The 19,745-nt window shown below is 44.2% G+C and overlaps 1 protein-coding gene across 12 annotated transcripts in view; it reads left to right on the top strand.

Annotated features, from left to right (window-relative positions):
- LOC137321765 (dystrobrevin beta-like) overlaps positions 1-19,745 on the top strand; it is a 534,882-nt gene that overhangs the window by 473,027 nt on the left and 42,110 nt on the right. For all 12 annotated transcript variants that reach the window (XM_067984400.1, XM_067984401.1, XM_067984410.1 and 9 more), the window contains one exon: positions 15,528-15,687. In XM_067984400.1, the coding sequence (XP_067840501.1) occupies positions 15,528-15,687 (160 nt within the window). The remainder of the gene's footprint in view (positions 1-15,527; positions 15,688-19,745) is intronic.

Here is a 19,745-nt window from a genome sequence, read left to right as displayed (position 1 = left end):
TATCACAAAAAGCAAGGGATCTAGTACTGAGCCCTGCGGATCCCCACTGGAAACAGCCTTCCAGTCACAAAAATACCCGTTGACCATTACCCTTTGCTTCCTGCCACTGAGCCAATTTTGGATCCAACTTGCCACTCTCCCTTGGATCCCATGAGCTTGTACTTTTTTGACCAGTCTGCCATGTGGGACCTTGTCAAGAGCCTTGCTAAAATCCATGTAGACTACATCAAATGTCCTACCCTCATTGACCCTCCTTGTTAACTCCTCAAAAAATTCAATCAAGTTAGTCAGACATAACCTGCCCTTAACAAATCCATGCTGACTGTCCTTGATTACTCCGTGCCTTTCTAAATGACTGTTTATTCTGTCCCTCAGAATTGATTCCAATAATTTGCCCACCACCGAGGTTAGACTGACTGGCCTGTAATTACTCGGTCTATCCCTCACTAATGTTGTGCCATGGTTTTTAAACAATGGTACAATGTTAGGAGTCCTCCAGCACCACGCCTGTTTCCATTGAGGATTGGAAAATGATGGTCAGAGCCTCCGCTATTTCCTCCCTTGCTTCTTTTAACGGTCTGGGATACATTTCACCCGGCCCTGGTGATTTATCTACTTTCAACGATGCCAATCCCTTTAATACTTCCTCTCTCACTGTTTATCCCATCCAATATTTCACACTCCTCCTTAACTACAATGTCTGCATCGTCCCCCTCTTTTGTGAAGACAGACGCAAAGTATTCATTAAGAACCAGACCCACATCTTCCACCTCCACACATAGGTTACCTTTTTGGTTTCTAATAGGCCCTACTCTTTCCTTAGTTATCCTTTTGCTCTTAATGTATTTATAAAACATGTTTGGGTTTTCCTTGATTTTACTTGCCAATATTTTTTCATGCCCTCTATTTGCTTTCCTAATTTCCTTTTTAATTTCATCCCTGCGCTTTTTATACTCATCTAGGCTTTCTGTAGTATTGAGTTCTCGGTGTCTGACATAAGCTTTCCTTTTCTGCCTTATCTTACCCTGTATGCTCCTTGACATCCAGGGGGCTCTTGATTTGGCAGTCCCACCCTTTGTCTTTGTGGGAACATGTTTACCTTCAAGTAGCTGTTTCCAGTCCACTTTTGCACAATCACTTCTTAGCTTAGTAAAATTGGCCTTTCCCCAATTGAGAACTTTAACTCCTGTTCTATCTTTGTCCTTTTACATAACTATGCTAAAACTAACTGAATTATGATCACTACCACCAAAATGCTCTCCCACTGATACTCCTTCCACCTGCCCAGCCTCATTCCCTGAAACTAAATCCAGAACTTCCCCCTCTTGTTGGGCTTGCTACGTGCTGGCCTAAAGACCCTCTCTATTTATATAACTTGCATCCTGAGGATGTGAAATGTGCTAGATAAATTCTTCACTACCCTATATCAATATTCAGTGTAAACTTATTCAGAAGACTACTTAAAAAGTGGACAGTATATCTTGTATTAACATTTCACATTATTACTTTAATAATAATTATAAGTAGCAGCTGGAGATTTTTTTAATCAAATTTGAAAACTCAACGGTTTAAAATTAATAATTAAGTGCATAATAGAGATCTTTTCAATAATCTTTTGACAGGAATTTGTAATACTAAGTAGTTACCAATGATTCCAGTTATGGTAGATTCTTCAAATTCCACCTACATCATTGAAATATTGGTGGGATGAGGGGATAGTTAAAAATTGATGTTTTGCTTCAGTTATTACCCAAAGTCTTTCTCTTCGCTGGTGATTTGCACTTGCTGAGAGGTTGGGCTGGAAGACATTTTCAATGCTGACAGTAGGGGCTCGATTTTCGGGTGACGGAGTGGGTGCGTTGGGGGCGGGGGGTTCCAAAAATTGCTGAAATCCCTCGTGGATTCGGACCCGGCTCCAACACGCCGACTTCCGGGTTCCCCAATGACGCTTCCGGGTGCGCATGTGCCTCCGGAATGCGGAAGTCCCACCGTCAATTAAAGCCAGCGGGATGATAATTTGCATAGTTTATCAGCTAGTTGAAGTACTTGAACTACTTGATTGACTCGACATTTTGGCAGGAGTGCGATTTTGAAGCGTCCTCAGCGTGTTTCCCGTGCTGTGGGAAACACTCCCTGTTGCAACAGACATGTTTCAGCCAGTAGCCAGTGGGAGATTCAAATGCTTATTTAACAGGTGGGGAGAAAACATCATTTATTGCAGCAGGGCACTCTGTCACTTCAGACAAAGTTTTGGCTGTAAGACCTTTGTGTTCTCACTCAAAATTCTGACTTTCCACCCAAAACTCTGCTGTTCAAACATATTTAACTACTTTGCGGTCCCCCTCAAACTCACACCATCAGGATGGGGGGGCGCCATGGCTGCATTCACCACTACATCCGAGGACGAGCAACATCACCAGCCTCGCCAGGCACGCCGGCCGCCTCTGCCACATGGAGCTCCACAACACAGTGCTGCGCTACAAGCACCTGCACAAGAGCACAGAGGGCAACAACAGAGAGGGCAATATCGCAGGAGGCACTACCCTCGCAACAGGGTCTACGGACTGAAGCTCAGCTTCCTGGACCTCTCTGAGGAGCAGTGCATACGAAGACTCAGAGTCAGTCACCAGGTAGTCGCAGACATCTGCAGCCTCCTTCGTACCGAGCAGCATCTCCTTACCTGCCGCTGTCAAAGTCACCACTGCCCTCAACTTCTTCGCCTCCGGATTATTCCAGGGTGCCACCGGTGACATCGCCGGGGTCTCTCAGTCGTCTGCCCACAAGTGCATAATGCAGGTCACCAACAGCTTGTTTCACAGGGCCTCGCACTACGTCAACTTCCCCATTGACGACCTCAGCCAGACGGAGAGGACAGTGGGATTCCATTCTGTGGCTGGCTTCCCACGGGTGCAGAATGCAATCGATTGCACCCATATAGCAATATGAGCACCTCCACACGAGCCAGGACTGTTCATCAACAGGAAGGGCTATCACTCCATCAACACTCAGCTCGTTTGTGACCACCGCAAGAGATTCCTTCACGTGTGCTCCAGATTCCCTGGCAGCTGGCTCGATTCCTTCATCCTCTGGGAATCCAACATCCCGCCCCTCTTCCACACACCCAACACCCAAAAGGGCTGGCTCCTTGGGGACAAGGGATACCCTTTGCACACGTGGCTCATGACACCTCTGAGGAACCCCATCACCGAGCAACAGCGTTGATATAATGACAGCCACATCGCGACCAGGTCTACACATGAGCATGCTATAGGGCTGCTCAAGATGCGCTTCAGGCGTCTTGATCGTTCTGGGGGAGCGCTTCAGTGCGCTTCAGTACGCATTAGACAGAGTGGGATGCATTATAGTCGTGTGTTGTACCCTGCACAACAGAGAGGGATGCCGCTTGAAGAGGCCCCGTCCACATCTGCCACCCACATTGAGGAGGAGGAGGAGCAGGAGCAATCCTTGGGCAGAACAACGGCTCACCTGGCTGCTCCTGAGGCCAGGGAGTCACTGATATGTGAACGGTTCTCCTAACATCAGACAGTGTGAAGAGTCCAGTCCTCACCACCTGGACAGAGCAGCGGCCGCAGTGGCCGCACCAGCCTTCCCCCCACCCCGGCACAAAACAGTCCTGCAACTGCACATACACCCACGGTAGAGTGCCCCAATGGATGGCATCAAGTGTCAGCGTGAAGCTCGTGAAAGGGCTCTATTACAGAAGCCAGTCAAGAATGGCCAAGACGTGGCAGTAGTGGTGAGAATAATATTTAATGTGAGTTTAACAAAAAGCAAATATAAATAAAAAACATGACCAACCGTCAAACACCCTTGTGCCATCCCCTGTGTGCTTACAAAACCTTTGCCTTTCTCTTCCGACTACTTCTACATGGTGCATCCCCTGTGGCAGCAGCAGAGGTAGTGGCAGGTTGCTCTTGTTCATGCCCTGACCGATTAGATGCTTTCGGCCTACGCCCTCTGGGTTTTGGTGCCCGTGCGGGCCCCTCCAAAGACTGCTCCACCTACACCTGTGCATGGGCAGACTCGGCCACTGGAGGGGAGGCAGCATTGCGGGTACTGGTTGAGAGGGGGAAAGGGGTGAGACTTGAGAGCACTTTGAGTGGCATCCCCACTTCCATGATCCCTTTCGCCATCATCCCTCCCCTGGGTCAGGCCCACACCACTTCTACCACTCTGCTGGATGACAGTTTGGAGGACATGTGAGACGCCTTGTTAGGCCAGTGCCAGAGTATCTGCCTGCCTGTTTAAGGTGGCAGAATGTTGTTCACCCTGAGTCCGAAGGGCCGTTGTCAGTTGCCGTTGCCGTTGTCAGGGCCTGAATGGACTCATTTGTGAGCCGTGCTTGAAGCTCCATGGAGGCTAGGCTTCTCTCCATCGCAGACATTCCCACACTTACCCACAACAGTATGTCAGAGATGCCCTCACGTCCCTGTGACAGTATCTCAGAGATTCCCTCCCGTACCTGTGCCACCATTCCACTCATGCAGGAGTTGGACTCCTCCATCCTCTGCACTATTGTGGAGAGTGCGCGTGACACCTATTCCAGCACCTCGCAAATGTGCTGCTGCCCCTTGATCATTCCCCTTTTAAAGGATGGCCCCCAGAGTTCAGCTTCTGTGTCCAGCTGAACAGAGCCTGGAGAGGAGTGCTCCCACCGACGTGGACTCTCCACAGCTGCCCCTGCCACCAGTGTCTGCTCGTGCTCACGTGTGTGGTAACTCACCATGTGCGACCTCAACTAACTGAGGACTAGGACCCATCGAGTTGTGCATATCTGCGCTGGTGGATGGCTCACTCAGATGTAACGGTGCACCCTCAGAGGCCGGCAGGTCCTCTGAGGAATCGCCCTCTGCCGTCACAGCAGTCGCTGAAGGCTCTGTAAGAGAACAGAAGGCAATATTAAGCATGATCACAGATGTGTCATGTTGCAATGAGCATACTGAGGTGCTGAAGATGGCAAGGCATGTTAAGATCAATTGATATTGTGTGTGCTGAATGTTCAAGTTCTGTCACCAGACGTTTGTCAGGTGCCAGTCTCGGCGTCTCCGACGGACAGGCACTCGAGGGTGCGGCTCAGTTGCAGTGCCTCCTGCTCCCCATCTGTGAGGACGATGATTTGTTGCGGCCTCCCTCCGGTCCTCGCCCTCTTCCGTGCATTCTGGGCTCTCTTCTATAAGGGGAGAAAGTACAGATGCGTGAGTGAGTGATGGTGAAGTGGTCAACCGATGAATGCATTGGTTTGGGTGAGGCTGACCGTGAAAGAGATGCATCAGAGGGTGAGTATGAGACAGAGCCATGACATTATATGAGGATTGGGTTGAGTGGTAGTAGTGAGGTGACTAATGGGGAGGTGAGGAAGTGCAGATAAGTTGAGGATGAGCCTTATGTGGGTGTGGGGCGTGAAGTGATGGAGTAGTGTTGGCAGTGCAGAATGAGTTGGGGGTGGGGGCGGTGATGTGGAAGACGGAGTGTAGGAGAATGAGTAAGTGTGCTCACTTTGGCTGACCTAGTTAGGTCATTGAAGCGCTTCCTGCACTGGATCCAGGTGTGGGAGATGCTGCTGCCACTGGTGACCTCGTCTGCCACCTCGAGCCAGGGCTTCTTGGTGGCAGAGGCAGGGCACTTCCTCCCGTCCGCCGGGTAGAACACATCCCTCCTCCTCCTCACCCCATCAAATAGCACCTGGAGTGAGGCATTGCTAAATCTAGGAGCAGCCTTTCCCCTGTGCTGCCCCATTGTACTGTTTGGGTTTTTGCTTCAGGAGCAGCCATTGGAAAATTGCTCCTTTAAATTGAGTTCCTCCAGCTTTTAGCCTGTGACGCGGGTGCGCAGTCCGCCCGCTGCACAGCTTTCGGACGGCAAACCCGGAAGCCATGCTAACTGGCTCCAATTGACCCGCGATCGTGTGGGAAACGGACAGATTTTATTGGGTGGGTTACCCATGTGTCCATTCACCCCCCCCACCCGCTGCCATCCCTCCTCCCCGCTAATATCGGGGCCAAGATTTTTCGTGAACAGTTGCATCAAAACTGAAACTTTTGCTTCCTAACTGTCACCAGCTGAGCACACATGAAAAATGCTCAATTCTCCCATACTGGGACTCTTCCCTTTCATCTGCCAATAATTTTTCCCCTGCTCTAATACAGGTTCATCAACCAGAAGAGAGAGAGTCAAATTTCTGTCTTATTTCTTTGAGCTTTGAAAGAACTTTCCACATTTCAAGATACATGCGTCTTTGTTGCAGTTAATATTTATCAAAGTAATACTTGAGTAAGTTTTGGAATCAATATTAATAAAGCAGAATCTTAAGGAAAATTCAGAAATGCATAACTGCACATACTTCGAGTCTTCTTGGAATACCTTTATCTTAGATTGTATTGATTTGAGATTGGTTCAGAAATGCTTCAGCAGTCCTCAGAGGGTTAATGCAATGGGGAACCATGCTAAAATTAAGGTAGATCTGTTGCATTATTAGTCAGACTAAATGTCAATGTGATAATGCATAGATCTTTAACAGTAATTTTATCAGCAGATAAGTACTTTGGTGTGTGTTTTTTCCCTTAAATTAGCAGAAAGTTATCGGATGAGGAATAAGTTGCACCATATGTGTGCATGGTTGCCTAAATGCCAGGAGGAAGAAAGTATCTGGAATTAGCCTGTGTTCCCTCCCTCGCATAAATGCAGCATCATGTAGCATTCAAACATGATTGTTTCCACCTGTACTTTTGTCAGGCACTATAATTCTTAAAGAAGCCGTGTTATGGCCTAACTGGGCAGTGTGAAAAATGAATCTGTTTTGCATCTCGACAAGTTGCAGCTTTTATCTCCTCCCTTAACGGCGATGACTGTGGTGTGGTTCCATGGGTGTTTGGTGCTCTCTGATTCTTCGCCCAAGTGGCCATTATTCATAGGTGAACCTTGACGGTCAGTATCAGCAGGCTATTTTATCATAGGGAGCATCGTGGCCATGCACAATCCTGCCCTTATGTGGTGTCCACATGTACATTTCTAGCAGGAGTGAGAACCCGAGCCAATTTCCCTCTCCCACACCTCAGCACTGACCTGCATCACCTTGATGCATGTAGAGTTCACTCAAAAAAAAAAACTTGACTGCACGAGCACGGAGATCAGAATTTAATTCATAAAATACTCCAACAAGTGATGAATTATTGGGAAAGGACCTGAGGAAAATAATAGAGCAGCAGTATCAATGTAATCGGTATTATCTTTGAGATTATATGTTTGCATTGCAGTACAATGGGATCTCTGAACAACAAAGCCAATGATAAATCACTTGAGTAGATCTATTAATTTACAATACTTTTCTTATTTGATTTTTCTGCTGCCTGGTAAGAACATCTTTTTTCAGCCTTGGTAATTTGCGCATTTAGACTGATTCCATATTCTCTAATAGAATATGTACTGATCCTATAATTGTGCATTTTATATGGTGCCACATTTTTTTGAACCTCAGTTATCTTGGGGATGGGATTAGTACATTCTTATTTAAAGTAAGTGGACAAAGATGTGAAGTACCACCACTATGCAGTTCTATGAAGCTCATACGCTGAGGCCCATGTGCTTCCGTTGGATTATGGAGCAGCTGGAGGTACAGGCATTAGTTTCTCCCTGGTTGCAACCACTCTGAAGCAGTTACAGACTAAAATCATGCACTGAAATAACTGAGGTAATGGAATAGACTCTGCTAAGTGAGTGATTTTAGTCTGCTACTGCAATGGAGTGAATGGCGCCAAGGAAAACTAATGCCTGTACCTCCAGCTACAAAGTAATTGTTTGGAAGGACATGGGCTTCAGGGTATGAGATTCATGGAGCTGCATAGTGGTGGTACTTAGCATCTATATTCACTTCCTTTCAACAAGAATGATCCACAGCGCTAAATATATTTAACATCATCTCAAATCTTTGCTTCTGCCAACATAGAAGAACAATTACCATGATTCTCAAATGCTATTCCTGCATTATCAAAGAAAGAACATGCATTTATATAGCATTTTTCACCTCCTCAACATGTCCCAAAATGCTTCACATTCAAAGAATTATATTTTGAAATGTACTCACTGTTGTTATGTAGGCAAACAGGACACAGCAAATTCCCACAAACAGCAATGAGTTAAATGACCAGTTAATCTGTTGTAAACGTTGGCCACAACACCGAGAGAACTATTCATCCTTGGGATCTTTTACATCCACTTGAACAGACAGAGGGGTCTGGGTGTAACGTCTCATCTGAAAGATGGCATCTTAGGCGCTGCAGCATTCCTTTAATACAACACTGAAGTGCCAATCTAATTTATATGCTCAAGTTCTGCAATGGGACTTGAACCCATGATCTTCTGACTCAGATGCAAGAATGCTACCACTGAGCCAAGCTGACATCATTATTATTTTTGGCTTGAAGACAGCAGGTTCTGTTTGGGAAAAAAAATCAAAATGGCTGCTTTACTTTTAAGATAGCTGCCAAACCTACCCTAATTATTAAGCACTTGCATAACTCTTAACTCAACCAAAATAGCAGCTGAGTGAATTTTTGGGGGAGGGGGGAGAATAGATGGACACTATTCATCATCCCATTGCTATTATCACATTTTTCAGCTATGTTTTATATCAAACATTTGATAGTAAAATGTAATAAGAATACAAAATTGGCTTGTTTGATTTTGACTAATCATTTTTTAAACATTTTATTAATTATTGAAATATTGGGGGGGAAATAACATGAAAAAATTTCTTTCAGACCTTTACAGCTTTTTGATTATCTAAATGTGATATTTTTCACAGATGATGTCTTCATGCTGCATTGTTCTACACATATAGCTATTGCCAATGGCCTATCTCACATTTAACTTGGGAGTTCATTGTATTGTCAATGAAGGAGAAACTGTGTGGCAGCAATGCCATTGACTCACCTTAATAAACTTTAAATGATGACAATAGAAAAACAAAATAATCCAAAAATAAATGTGCCCTCTATAATGCCTGACCTGGATAAGAGGAATAATGCAACTCTCAAGCTATCCAAGCTAGAGAATTTTTCCCGTATCGTAATTAGCTATTTTAAGGGATGGAAATTATGATATCATTAAAACTTCAACCATTTTTTAGATTTTTCTCCTGTTGAGTTCGTTGAGGAGGAAGTTGGCAACATGCCTACATCTTCACTGTATGCCATATTGTTTTAATTTACTACTAATTAAACTCGTTAAAACTGTCCATTCATTGAAGGAGTAGAAGACCAAAAAGCAGAACTACCCTGTAGAGATAACTGAAGTGTTGTCTACAAGTTAAAATCCAGTTTCTGCTCCCACTCACTAATTTACGCATTTAGCTTCCAGGCCACCAGTAATCCCTTTGATGTTTGGATTTCCATTTTTTATTTGGAAACATAAAGCTGTTTATGTAAGAAGACGCTGTGTAATTATACTGTTTGAAATGTCCAATGCCCACTGATCAGCTGAACATAAAGAGCTGTGCTTTATTAACTCTTCAAATTCTGTAACCTCCTCCAGCCATATCTCCCAGGTAGTACTTTTCACTCTTTTGAGTTTGGATTATTCCGTGTATTCTCCCCCCCGTCCCTGGTACCACAGATGGCCCTACATTCTCAAATTCTTCTCCTCAACGCTTATACCTTGCTGTATTTCTCCTCACCTTCCTCAACTTTCCCCATTACCTTCCATATGTGCCAAACCAGGAAACTTGGAAAACCTGAAGAACACCTTCAAAAAAGCTGCCACAGCTCAAAAAACAATGTACAACTGAGGAACAGCCCTGAATAAAGGACTATGACCAAAGCCACCGTTTCAAGGCGACTGAATAAGTTAAAATTTTCATTATTTCAGGATTTTTATCAGTGTTTGTTTTTCTGTGCAAACTGAAACCCAATATATCGAGCTCCATGTTTACCACTGGAATCCTCAGAAAGCTGCATGTGCTGATAGTAATCATTTAATATTTCATGGGCCTACATGGCCACTCATGTTCAAAACACTGCCCCTAGAATAATCCCAATCATACCATCTTTGTCCAGAACACATAGTTAATAATCATAGGCAGTTGGTGACTGACTCATAATATTAGTACTTCGAAAAAACCAATCCTGGATAAAAGTATATTGTTCCATCGAAGATTGAACACCATGGGGTGAATTTCCGAGGGGGTTCTCCTGCTCATCCACTGTAACTTTAGCAGAAGAACCATGGAAACTCTGTAAGTACGCCATTAACAACGGCTCTTCTGCCGAAATTATGGCAGACAAGTGGGAGAATCCCCTTGGAAATTCAGCTCCTTGAGCCACTGACAAGAAGCGCTGCTGGTAGCAGTGAGTGTGCTTAAGCTCCTCCTGCAAAATATAAATTGAGAAATAAATGCACTAAGACGGTATGGCTTATATCATTACAAACCATACCTCAGCTTTCATTTCATGGGCATATCATACAATAACAGCTAGTAAAGCTGTTAAATTGGACAATTGCAGCAGGAAAGTGCACAAGATGCCAGGTAGCTGACTTGGTGCCGCAGACAGGAAAGCTCAATTAGTTACATGTTTGTGTTAAGAGTACAATTGTAGCAGATCTGTACCTATAAAAAGTCACTGGTTTTGATTTAAAATGTGAAGGGCTTCAAGATGTCGAATTTACAAATTTGCAATATGTTTTGCTCTTTTTGTTTATACCACCTGACTTTTGCCCTTTAATGTCTATGCTTGACAGTGAGATTGAGTACTACGTCCGATAACCATTGAACTTAATAATGGATGTGTGAAAGCTTGGTTTGATATTCTGGATGGAAATATCAATCCAAGATCCTTTGGGTAGAACAAAATCTAATTCTGATGTGTCCTCATTGCTTAACTAAACAGGAAGTTCTCTGATGATAAACTTAAAAGTATAAGCAAAAGCATATCTTGGAATAATGCAGAAAAGCCTTATTATTTTAAAGGGTGTTATTGATGTTTGAGAGGTGAACCTGGAAAATTTACACATCACAATTTGAAAAAGGTTTCGAACTTATGGTACAAACAACAAAGATATAACATTAAGAAGGAATCATAGCAAAATGTTCCATCAAAAATGCATACCCTAGAGTTTCTTTTTAAACATATTTTCAAGGGAAAAATTAGATAAAATAAAAGTTTACGATGGGAAACTTCCTCTCCACTCTGACTCTCATAATCTTTCAAGATGGTGAAGTAATGAGCCACAATGGTTCACTCACAGGTATGTCCTGTCCACAAAAAGCAGGACAAATCCAATCCGGCCAATTACCGCCCCATCAGTCTACTCTCAATCATCAGCAAAGTGATGGAAGGTGTCATCGACAGTGCTATCAAGCGGCACTTACTCACCAATAACCTGCTCACCGATGCTCAATTTGGGTTCCGCCAGGACCACACAGCTCCAGACCTCATTACAGCGTTGGTCCAAACATGGACAAAAGAGCTGAATTCCAGAGGTGAGGTGAGAGTGACTGCCCTTGACATCAAGGCAGCATTTGACCGAGTGTGGCACCAAGGAGCCCTAATAAAATTGAAGTCAATGGGAATCGGGGGGAAAACTCTCCAGTGGCTGGAGTCGTACCGAGCACAAAGGAAGATGGTAGTGGTTGTTGGAGGCCAATCATCTCAGCCCCAGGACATTGCTGCAGGAGTTCCTCAGGGCAGTGTCCGAGGCCCAACCATCTTCAGCTGCTTCATCAATGACCTTCCCTCCATCATAAGGTCAGAAACGGGGATGTTCGCTGATGACTGCACAGTGTTCAGTTCCATTCGCAACCCCTCAAATAATGAAGCAGTCCGAGCCCACATGTAGCAAGACCTGGACGACATCCAGGCTTGGGCTCATAAGTGGCAAGTAACATTCGCGCCAGATAAGTGCCAGGCAATGACCATCTCCAACAAGAGAGAGTCTAACCACCTCCCCCTGACATTCAACGGCATTACCATCACCGAATCCCCCACCATCAACATCCTGGGGGTCACCATTGACCAGAAACTTAACTGGACCAGCCATATAAATACTGTGGCTACGAGAGCAGGTCAGAGGCTGGGTATTCTGCGGCGAGTGACTCACCTCCTGACTCCCCAAAGCCTTTCCACCATCTACAAGGCACAAGTCAGGAGTGTGATGGAATACTCTCCACTTGCTTGGATGAGTACAGCTCCAACAACACTCAAGAAGCTCGACACCATCCAAGATAAAGCAGCCCGCTTGATTGGCACCCCATCCACCACACTAAACATTCACTCCCTTCACCACCGGCGCACTGTGGCTGCAGTGTGTACCATCCACAGGATGCACTGCAGTAACTCGCCAAGGCTTCTTCGACAGCACCTCCCAAACCCGCGACCTCTACCACCTAGAAGGACAAGAGCAGCAGGCACATGGGAACAACACCACCTGCACGTTCCCCTCCAAGTCACACACCATCCCGACTTGGAAATATATCGCCGTTCCTTCATCGTCGCTGGGTCAAAATCCTGGAACTCCCTTCCTAACAGCACTGTGGGAGAACCGTCACCACACGGACTGCAGCGGGTCAAGAAGGCGGCTCACCACCACCTTCTCGAGGGCAATTAGGGATGGGCAATAAATGCTGGCCTCGCCAGCGACGCCCACATCCCGTGAACGAATAAAAAAAAAACACAAACATGCGGACCTCCATTTGCAGAGAGGCTCTTCAAATAGCATTTCTAGCTCCAACTGGCTCCCGCTTCTTCCTGCTCATAATTTGCCACTTCTGCTTGGGACTCAAATAGAGCTGGAAATTCTATTTCAGGAGCCACTACACAAGTAGAACGGATGGGAGTCGGAAAAATGGGTTGGCCACTTTCAATGCAAACAGTTGGCAACTGTGACCCTCTGCATTGTCCAACCAATCCTTCAGTGGAGTGCCATTGGATGTTTTGCTATGTTAAAGGGTATGTTAAATAAGTTTAAGAAAGATTATCATTTCTGTAGTACCTTTTATACCTGTTGGAAATGTCCCAATGTACTTCACATATCATAAATTATTTTGAAGTGCCATCGTTGTCGTTATGTCGACAAATGTGGCAGCCATTTTGCACACAACAATATCTTACAAACACCAATGAGATGAATGATCAGCTAAGCTACTTTCATGGTGTTGGTTGAAAATGTTGGCCAGGACACCAGGAGAATGAATCCTTGTTCTTCAGGTTGTACTGTGGAATCTTTAATGCCCATCTGAACCACTAGGATAGTTAGACAGGGTCTACATTTAACTTTTTATCCGAAGGATGGCACCTCTAATGTTGCAGCACTCCCTCAGTACTGCACTGAAGCGTCAGCCTAGATTATGTGCTGAAATCCTGGAGTGCAGCTTGAACACCCATAATCTAATGTAAGCTGCTGTTACTTAATCTTTGGCGTCTGCAGGTCTGAATTACTGTGATATTGGTAGAAGTGAATTCTTTGGCAACAGCCAACCTCTAGTATCACAAATACTCAGTCTTAATTTAGGATTTTTAGTCAGTGAGGGTCAGCACGTTATTTGTCTTTGGCAGGGCAGGCAGCACAGCTGATTCCAATGCTGTCGTAACCCAACAACCAACATGTACTTTTCAACAGGAGGTAGATAACTCAGGAGCAAAAATCCTGATTGACTATTATTTTCCCATCTTAACCTGGGGAATTGAGACCAATTGTCGTACCATCCCGCTGCCCTGGTAGAAATCAGCATTCCAATTATTGCACCGATCATGCGTCACACTGAAAATTAGCAGATTAGATAAGAAGTAATGGATACCCATGAGTGATTATAAGGCTGTAGTCTCATCTGAGAGATTCAGATGACACATCAACTGTAAAAACAAAGCTTGAGCACTTCAAGATGAAATGTTATCTGAACCCCCTCACAAGATTACAGCCCTGAGGTCACTTACTGATATGTTAGAATTTCTGCTCTATTGTCTATAAACGTATTTTTAAATATTTTTTTGTTTGTTTTTCAATGGCTGTGGCTTTCAGTGCACGTGACAACTGGCGCTGCATTCTCTGTCCTTGGTGTGATGACATTCCACAAGGAATACTAATGGTTTTCAAAGTCCTTCATCCAGATTTATTGAGAAATAGTCCCCAGTTGATTCTGGGACGTTCTTAGTCCAGTAGCTGTCACAGTACTTTATTAACAACCATTTGCTTCACCAGTTCAGACCAGTTTGTCGCCACTTTTTTTTTCAAATGCCATGTTCCATTTGAGTCAAGGTTTAACATGAAGTATTTTCAGTTGTAAGTCATCTTAAGCATAAAGTGATTGAGGCTTGCTATAAGTGGTTACCGTACATGCTACAGACAGTTTTCAACAGCTTTCCATGTTTCCTGAGAGGGTAGAGGACAGATAGATGTAAATCTCTCTTTTATGGTACAAAAATGATACCGTAGTCCCTAAGAGTTATTAATAACCACATTGTTCCAGACATTAAGTCGCCTCCATTCATTCCTTAAATGTCCCCTGTAAATCATGACCATCTCCCGACAAATAGTCCAATCAGCCAACAATGTGTAGCAGCAACAAGTAACTGTCGATACTAGCAGTTGGAGGTGAGCAGAATTATCAGCTAATCCTTTTCAGCCTGCCACAGCAAAATGAGGCTAATTGTACCCGCTAGCCATCTGCTACCTGGCCTGTTTCCATATGCCTGAGGCAGAGAATATATTGACAAAGTGGGTCTTTCAGGCTGTTGCCATGAGACAGCCCTGCAGTCGTTTTTTTGTGGTTCTATTAATGCTTAAGAAAGGCTATTAGCCTGGTTCCACAAACAGAATTAATGGACTACTTAGCTCTGATGTTTGTGCTTCAAATGCTAAAGAGTAAGAAAACCCTGCTGCACCAGAACACTAAAATGTGAGGCCAAAAGAGGGGTATGGGTGCCGGAATTAAAAAAGGCAGGTTTGACCTAATATATTACTGGAGTATGGGCGACTTTAGTTAGAGGTAATTAGACATGAAAATATGATTCGTGAAACTAGTTTTATCATAAATAATCAATAAGTAGCAATAAATCAGGTGGATGACCTCTCTTGAGTTTAGGGATCTCAAGCTCCACTTGTGAGATGGTGCTCATTTTAATGAGTAAATTATAATGCTGTTGGGAGAGGAGGTAATTTCTTTATTTTTGCTGAATCTGTGTATCTGGAAGTCAAATGAACTGACCATCAACAATCATGATGCAGCCCTCACCATACTATGACAAAATACATTCAAATAGATTTTTGCTTTTCTACACACCAAGAAGGTTGAGAACTAAAGACAGGTACTAAGCAAAGTCACTTTAATGAGACCAATGGTTTGGTTGAATATGAAAACAGTCATTTTGTGATTTTTGTTTTCTTCATGGTGATATTGATGATCTACGGTGTAGTGAAATGCTTCAGGAAAGGATGACACGACTTGTTTTGTCGTTTGTTTATAAAATATTATGAACTGGCTTTTGAGATGGACATTGTTCTATTTTCTCATTGTACAGGCTCAAGCAGCTGGCTCTCCTCGTTCATCACCTAGCCATAGTGCCAGCCGTTCCATGCCAATGCCCGTTCGGTCAACTTCTGCTTGCTCCACACCAACCCATGGTCCTCAAGACTCATTGTCTGGGGTTGGAGGAGATGTGCAGGAAGCTTTTGCACAGGGTAAGTAGTAATCTTGCTAAACATTAGTTACCTATATAAGTTCACTTTGTCCTTTCATTATTACATATGTGTTTACTTTTCTGTAAAGAATTGCAGAAATAACTGTTTTTCATACTGTATGTTTTATTTGCTGCTTATAAGGAGGTAACTTTTTATGTCTCGAAATATTTGTCCTTTATATCTTGTAAATACAAAAACCCTGCCAAGGTCAGTTATACATGGAAATATGGGAATTCTTGGCTTATATTATACCTCAGGTGTGATCTCACAAAAGTAGTACCAATATGCAAGAATGTGCCACAAAAACAGTTTAATTCTGATTAAGACACGCATTTAACGTAATAGCATCCAAAAAGGGAGAAAAAAAAAGTGATGATGTCAAAGATGTGCATTTGCATCATCACTTGGGTGCAATCTGGTCTGACAGTTCCTAAAACCAGATACTGTATAACTGTTCACTCATGGGCCTTAACAGCCATCAGTGAGATACGACCATTACCTTTCCTGGAATGGATTTGATTTGGGCCTGTAAAGGTGAAGGGAATAATAACAGAAACTACAGTTGATATTTTGAAGTCTGTCAAAGTACTGCACTAGTTGACTTCACAATAAAATCGGCATTTCCTTACGTTTATCCCTTTATGCTTCCCATGCCACCTGTTAGAAGTGATAAATATTTACAATGGACATTTTATACCATGCTGATTTTTTAAGCTGTTCTCAGGATGTGGGCAATGCTGGCAAGGCTGCATTTATTGCCCATCTCCAGTTGCCCTTTGAGGTGGTGGTGGTCTTTCTCCTTGAACCACTGTGGTCCTTGGTGTGGTAGTGCTTCCACAATAGTGTTAGGAAGGAAATTCCAAGATATTGACTCAGGGACAATGAAGGAACAGTGATATATGTCAAAGTCAGGATGGTGTGTGACTTGGAGGGGAACTTAGAGGTGATGATGCTTTCATGATATTACTGCTCTTGTCCTTCTTGATGGTACAGGTCGCAAGGGAGGGAGGTGCTGTTGAAATAACCTGGTGAGTTGCTGTAGTGCATCCTGTAGATTGTACATACTGCAGCCACAATGTGCCAATGGTGGAGGGGATGGATATTGCATCCAATGGCAGAGGCATCGATCAAGCAAACTTATTTGTTTTGGATGGTTTTGAGCTTCTTGAGTGTTGTGGCTACACACATCCAGGCGAATGAAAAGTATTCCATCACACTCCTGACTTGAGCCTTGTAGAAGGTAGATAGGCTCTAAGGGGTCAGGAGAAAAGCCACTTGTCACAGAATACCCAGCCTGTGCCCTGATCTTATGGCCACAGTGTTGATATGGCTGGTACAGTTTACCTTCTGGTCAATGCTGGTTTTCAAGATATTGATGGTGGGGAACTCAGCGATGCTGGTGCTGCTGAAGGTCATGGGGAAATGATTGGGCTTTCTATTGTTTGAGATGGTCATTACCTAACACTTATGTGGTGGAGATGTCACCTGCCACTTGTCAGCCTTATCCTGGATGTTATCCAGGTCTTGCTATAGGCTGGCACGGGTTGCTTCATTATCGGAGTATTTGTGAATGGAATTGAATACTATGGAGTCATCAACAAACATCCCCACTTTTGGCCTTACAACAAATGAAGGTCAGTGATGAAGGAGCAGAAGATGGTTGGGCCAAGGATGCTTCCCTGCAGTTATGTCCTGGGGCTGCAAAGACTTGCCTCTAACAACCACAACTGTCTTCCTCTGTATAAGGTGTAACTCCAGCTGCTGGAGAGTTTTACCCTTTGACACAATTCACGTCACTTTTGGTATGGCTCCTTGGTGCCATTCTCACTCGAATACTGTCTTGATGTCGAGGGCAACGACTATCATCTCTCTTCTGGCATTCAGCTCTTGTGTCCATGCCTTGATCAAGGCTGTCATAAGGTCTGGAGCAGAGTAGGTCTGGTGGAATCTGAACTGACTATCGGTGAGCAGGTTTTTGTTCAGTAGCCATTATTGATGAACCCTTTCATCACTTTACTGATGGTTGGGAAGAGGCGGCTGGGGCAATAATTGGTCAGGTTAGATTTATCCTGTTTTTAGTTCATGTTCTGTTGCACACAAAAATAAAGCACACATTTTAGCAACTCATTAATATCCTCTATGATGTTGAAGTCTTAAGTTGTGATGTAAAATGTTAAATGCCACATTTAGCAGTATAAATCTGTGGCTTATTGAATTGGAGAAGGTTTTACTTATTCAACTAGTAACACCAGAGATAATTTTTCATATTTCATCAGGGAGATTGGTCTATAAGATATTTCACAAATTTTCCTTCTTGCAATTTTTTTTTCTTTTTGCATTTAATTTTGTCTTATTTGTGGTTCCTTCCTTTTCTGAGGTTATCTTATTTTAGCTGAAGAAAAGAGTATTACAGACATGGCTGAGATCTTTAAAATGTTGGGAGGCAAAGGGCCTATAGTTTTAATATGAAAATTATTGGAAACCCCTGCCTCCAGAGTTTCAGTAAGAAGAAACATCCAAAAGAGAAATGGAGAAAAAGGGAGACCAAGAAAGAGAAACAGAAAGAAACAGAAAATAATGCAACATGACCATCCCCTTTGTCCCATAAGATAGACTTAGCTTGCCAATTTTGGTTTATGCTTTTGATGTGAATGGATACCGTAGGTATATAATTCATTACAGAATATAGCACTAAGCAATACAACAACACCAACCACTTCCATTTATATAGCATTTTTAATGTAGTAAAATGTCCCAAGACGCTTCACAGGAGCAATTATCAAACAAAATTTCACACTGAGCCACATAAGAAGATATTACGACAGGTGACTAAAAGCTTGGTCAAAGAGGTAGGTTTTAAGGAGCATCTCAAAGGAAGAGAGAGAGGCGGAGAGGTTTAGGGAGGGAATTCCAGAGCTTAGAGCCTAGGCAACTGAAGGCACGACCGCCAGTTTTGGAGCTATTAAAATCAGGGATATGTAAGAGGCCAGAATTGAAGGAGCACAGAGATTTCGGTGGGTTGTAGCGCTGGACGAGGTTACAGATATAGGGAGGGGGCGAGGCCGTGGAGGGATTTGAAAACAGGGATGAGAATTTTAAAATTGAGGCATGGCCGGACTAGGAGCCAATGTAGAGCACGGAGTGATGGGTGAACGGGACTTGGTGCGAGTTAGGATACTGACAGCAGAGTTTAGGATGAGCTGAGGGTGGAAGATGGGAGGCCGGCCAGGAGAATATTGGAATAGTCAAGTCTAGAGGTAACAAAGGCATGGATGAGGGTTTCAGCAGCAGATGAGCTGGGCAGGGGCAGAGATGGGCGATGTTACGGAGGTGGAAGTAGGCGGTGTTGGTGATGTAACGGTTTTGGGATCGGAAGCTCATCTTAGGGTCAAATAGGATGGCAAGGTTGCGAACAGTCTGGTTCAGCCTCGGACAGTGGCCAGGGAGAGGGATGGAGTCAGTGGCCAAGGAACGGAGTTTGTGGCGGGGATCGAAGACAATGCCTCCGGTCTTCCCAGTGTTTAGTTGGATGAAATTTCTGCTCATCCAGTACAGGATGTCAGACAAGCAGCATGACAAATCAGAGGCAATGGAGGGGTCGAGAGAGGTGGTGGTGAGGTAAAGCTGGGTGGCATCAGCGTACACGTGGAACCTGACGTGTTTTCGGATGATGTCACCGACAGGCAGCACGTAGATGAGAAATAGGAGGGGAGCCAAGGATAGATCCTTGGAGGACTCCAGAGGTAACTGTTCCAGAGCGGGAAGAGACGCCATTGTAGGTGATTCTCTATGACTGGATAGATAAGAATGGAACCAGGCGAGGGCAGTTCGACTCAGCAGGATGATGGAGGAGAGGCATTGGAGGAGGATGGTGTGGCCAAACAGTGTCAAAGGCTGCAGAAAGGTCGAGAAGGATGAGGAGAGATAGTTTATCACGGTCACAGTCACAGAGGATGGCATTTGTGGCTTTGACTGCAGTTATACAGAGCCTTGGTGAGACCACACCTGGAATATTGTGTGCAGTTTTGGTCTCCTTACCTAAGAAAGGATATACTTGC

Source organism: Heptranchias perlo, chromosome 5, assembly GCF_035084215.1.
Source record: "Heptranchias perlo isolate sHepPer1 chromosome 5, sHepPer1.hap1, whole genome shotgun sequence".
Lineage (NCBI taxonomy): Eukaryota > Metazoa > Chordata > Chondrichthyes > Hexanchiformes > Hexanchidae > Heptranchias > Heptranchias perlo.
The sequence above is the reverse complement of the archived record's forward strand: the minus strand, read 5'-3'. Positions and strand labels throughout refer to the sequence as shown.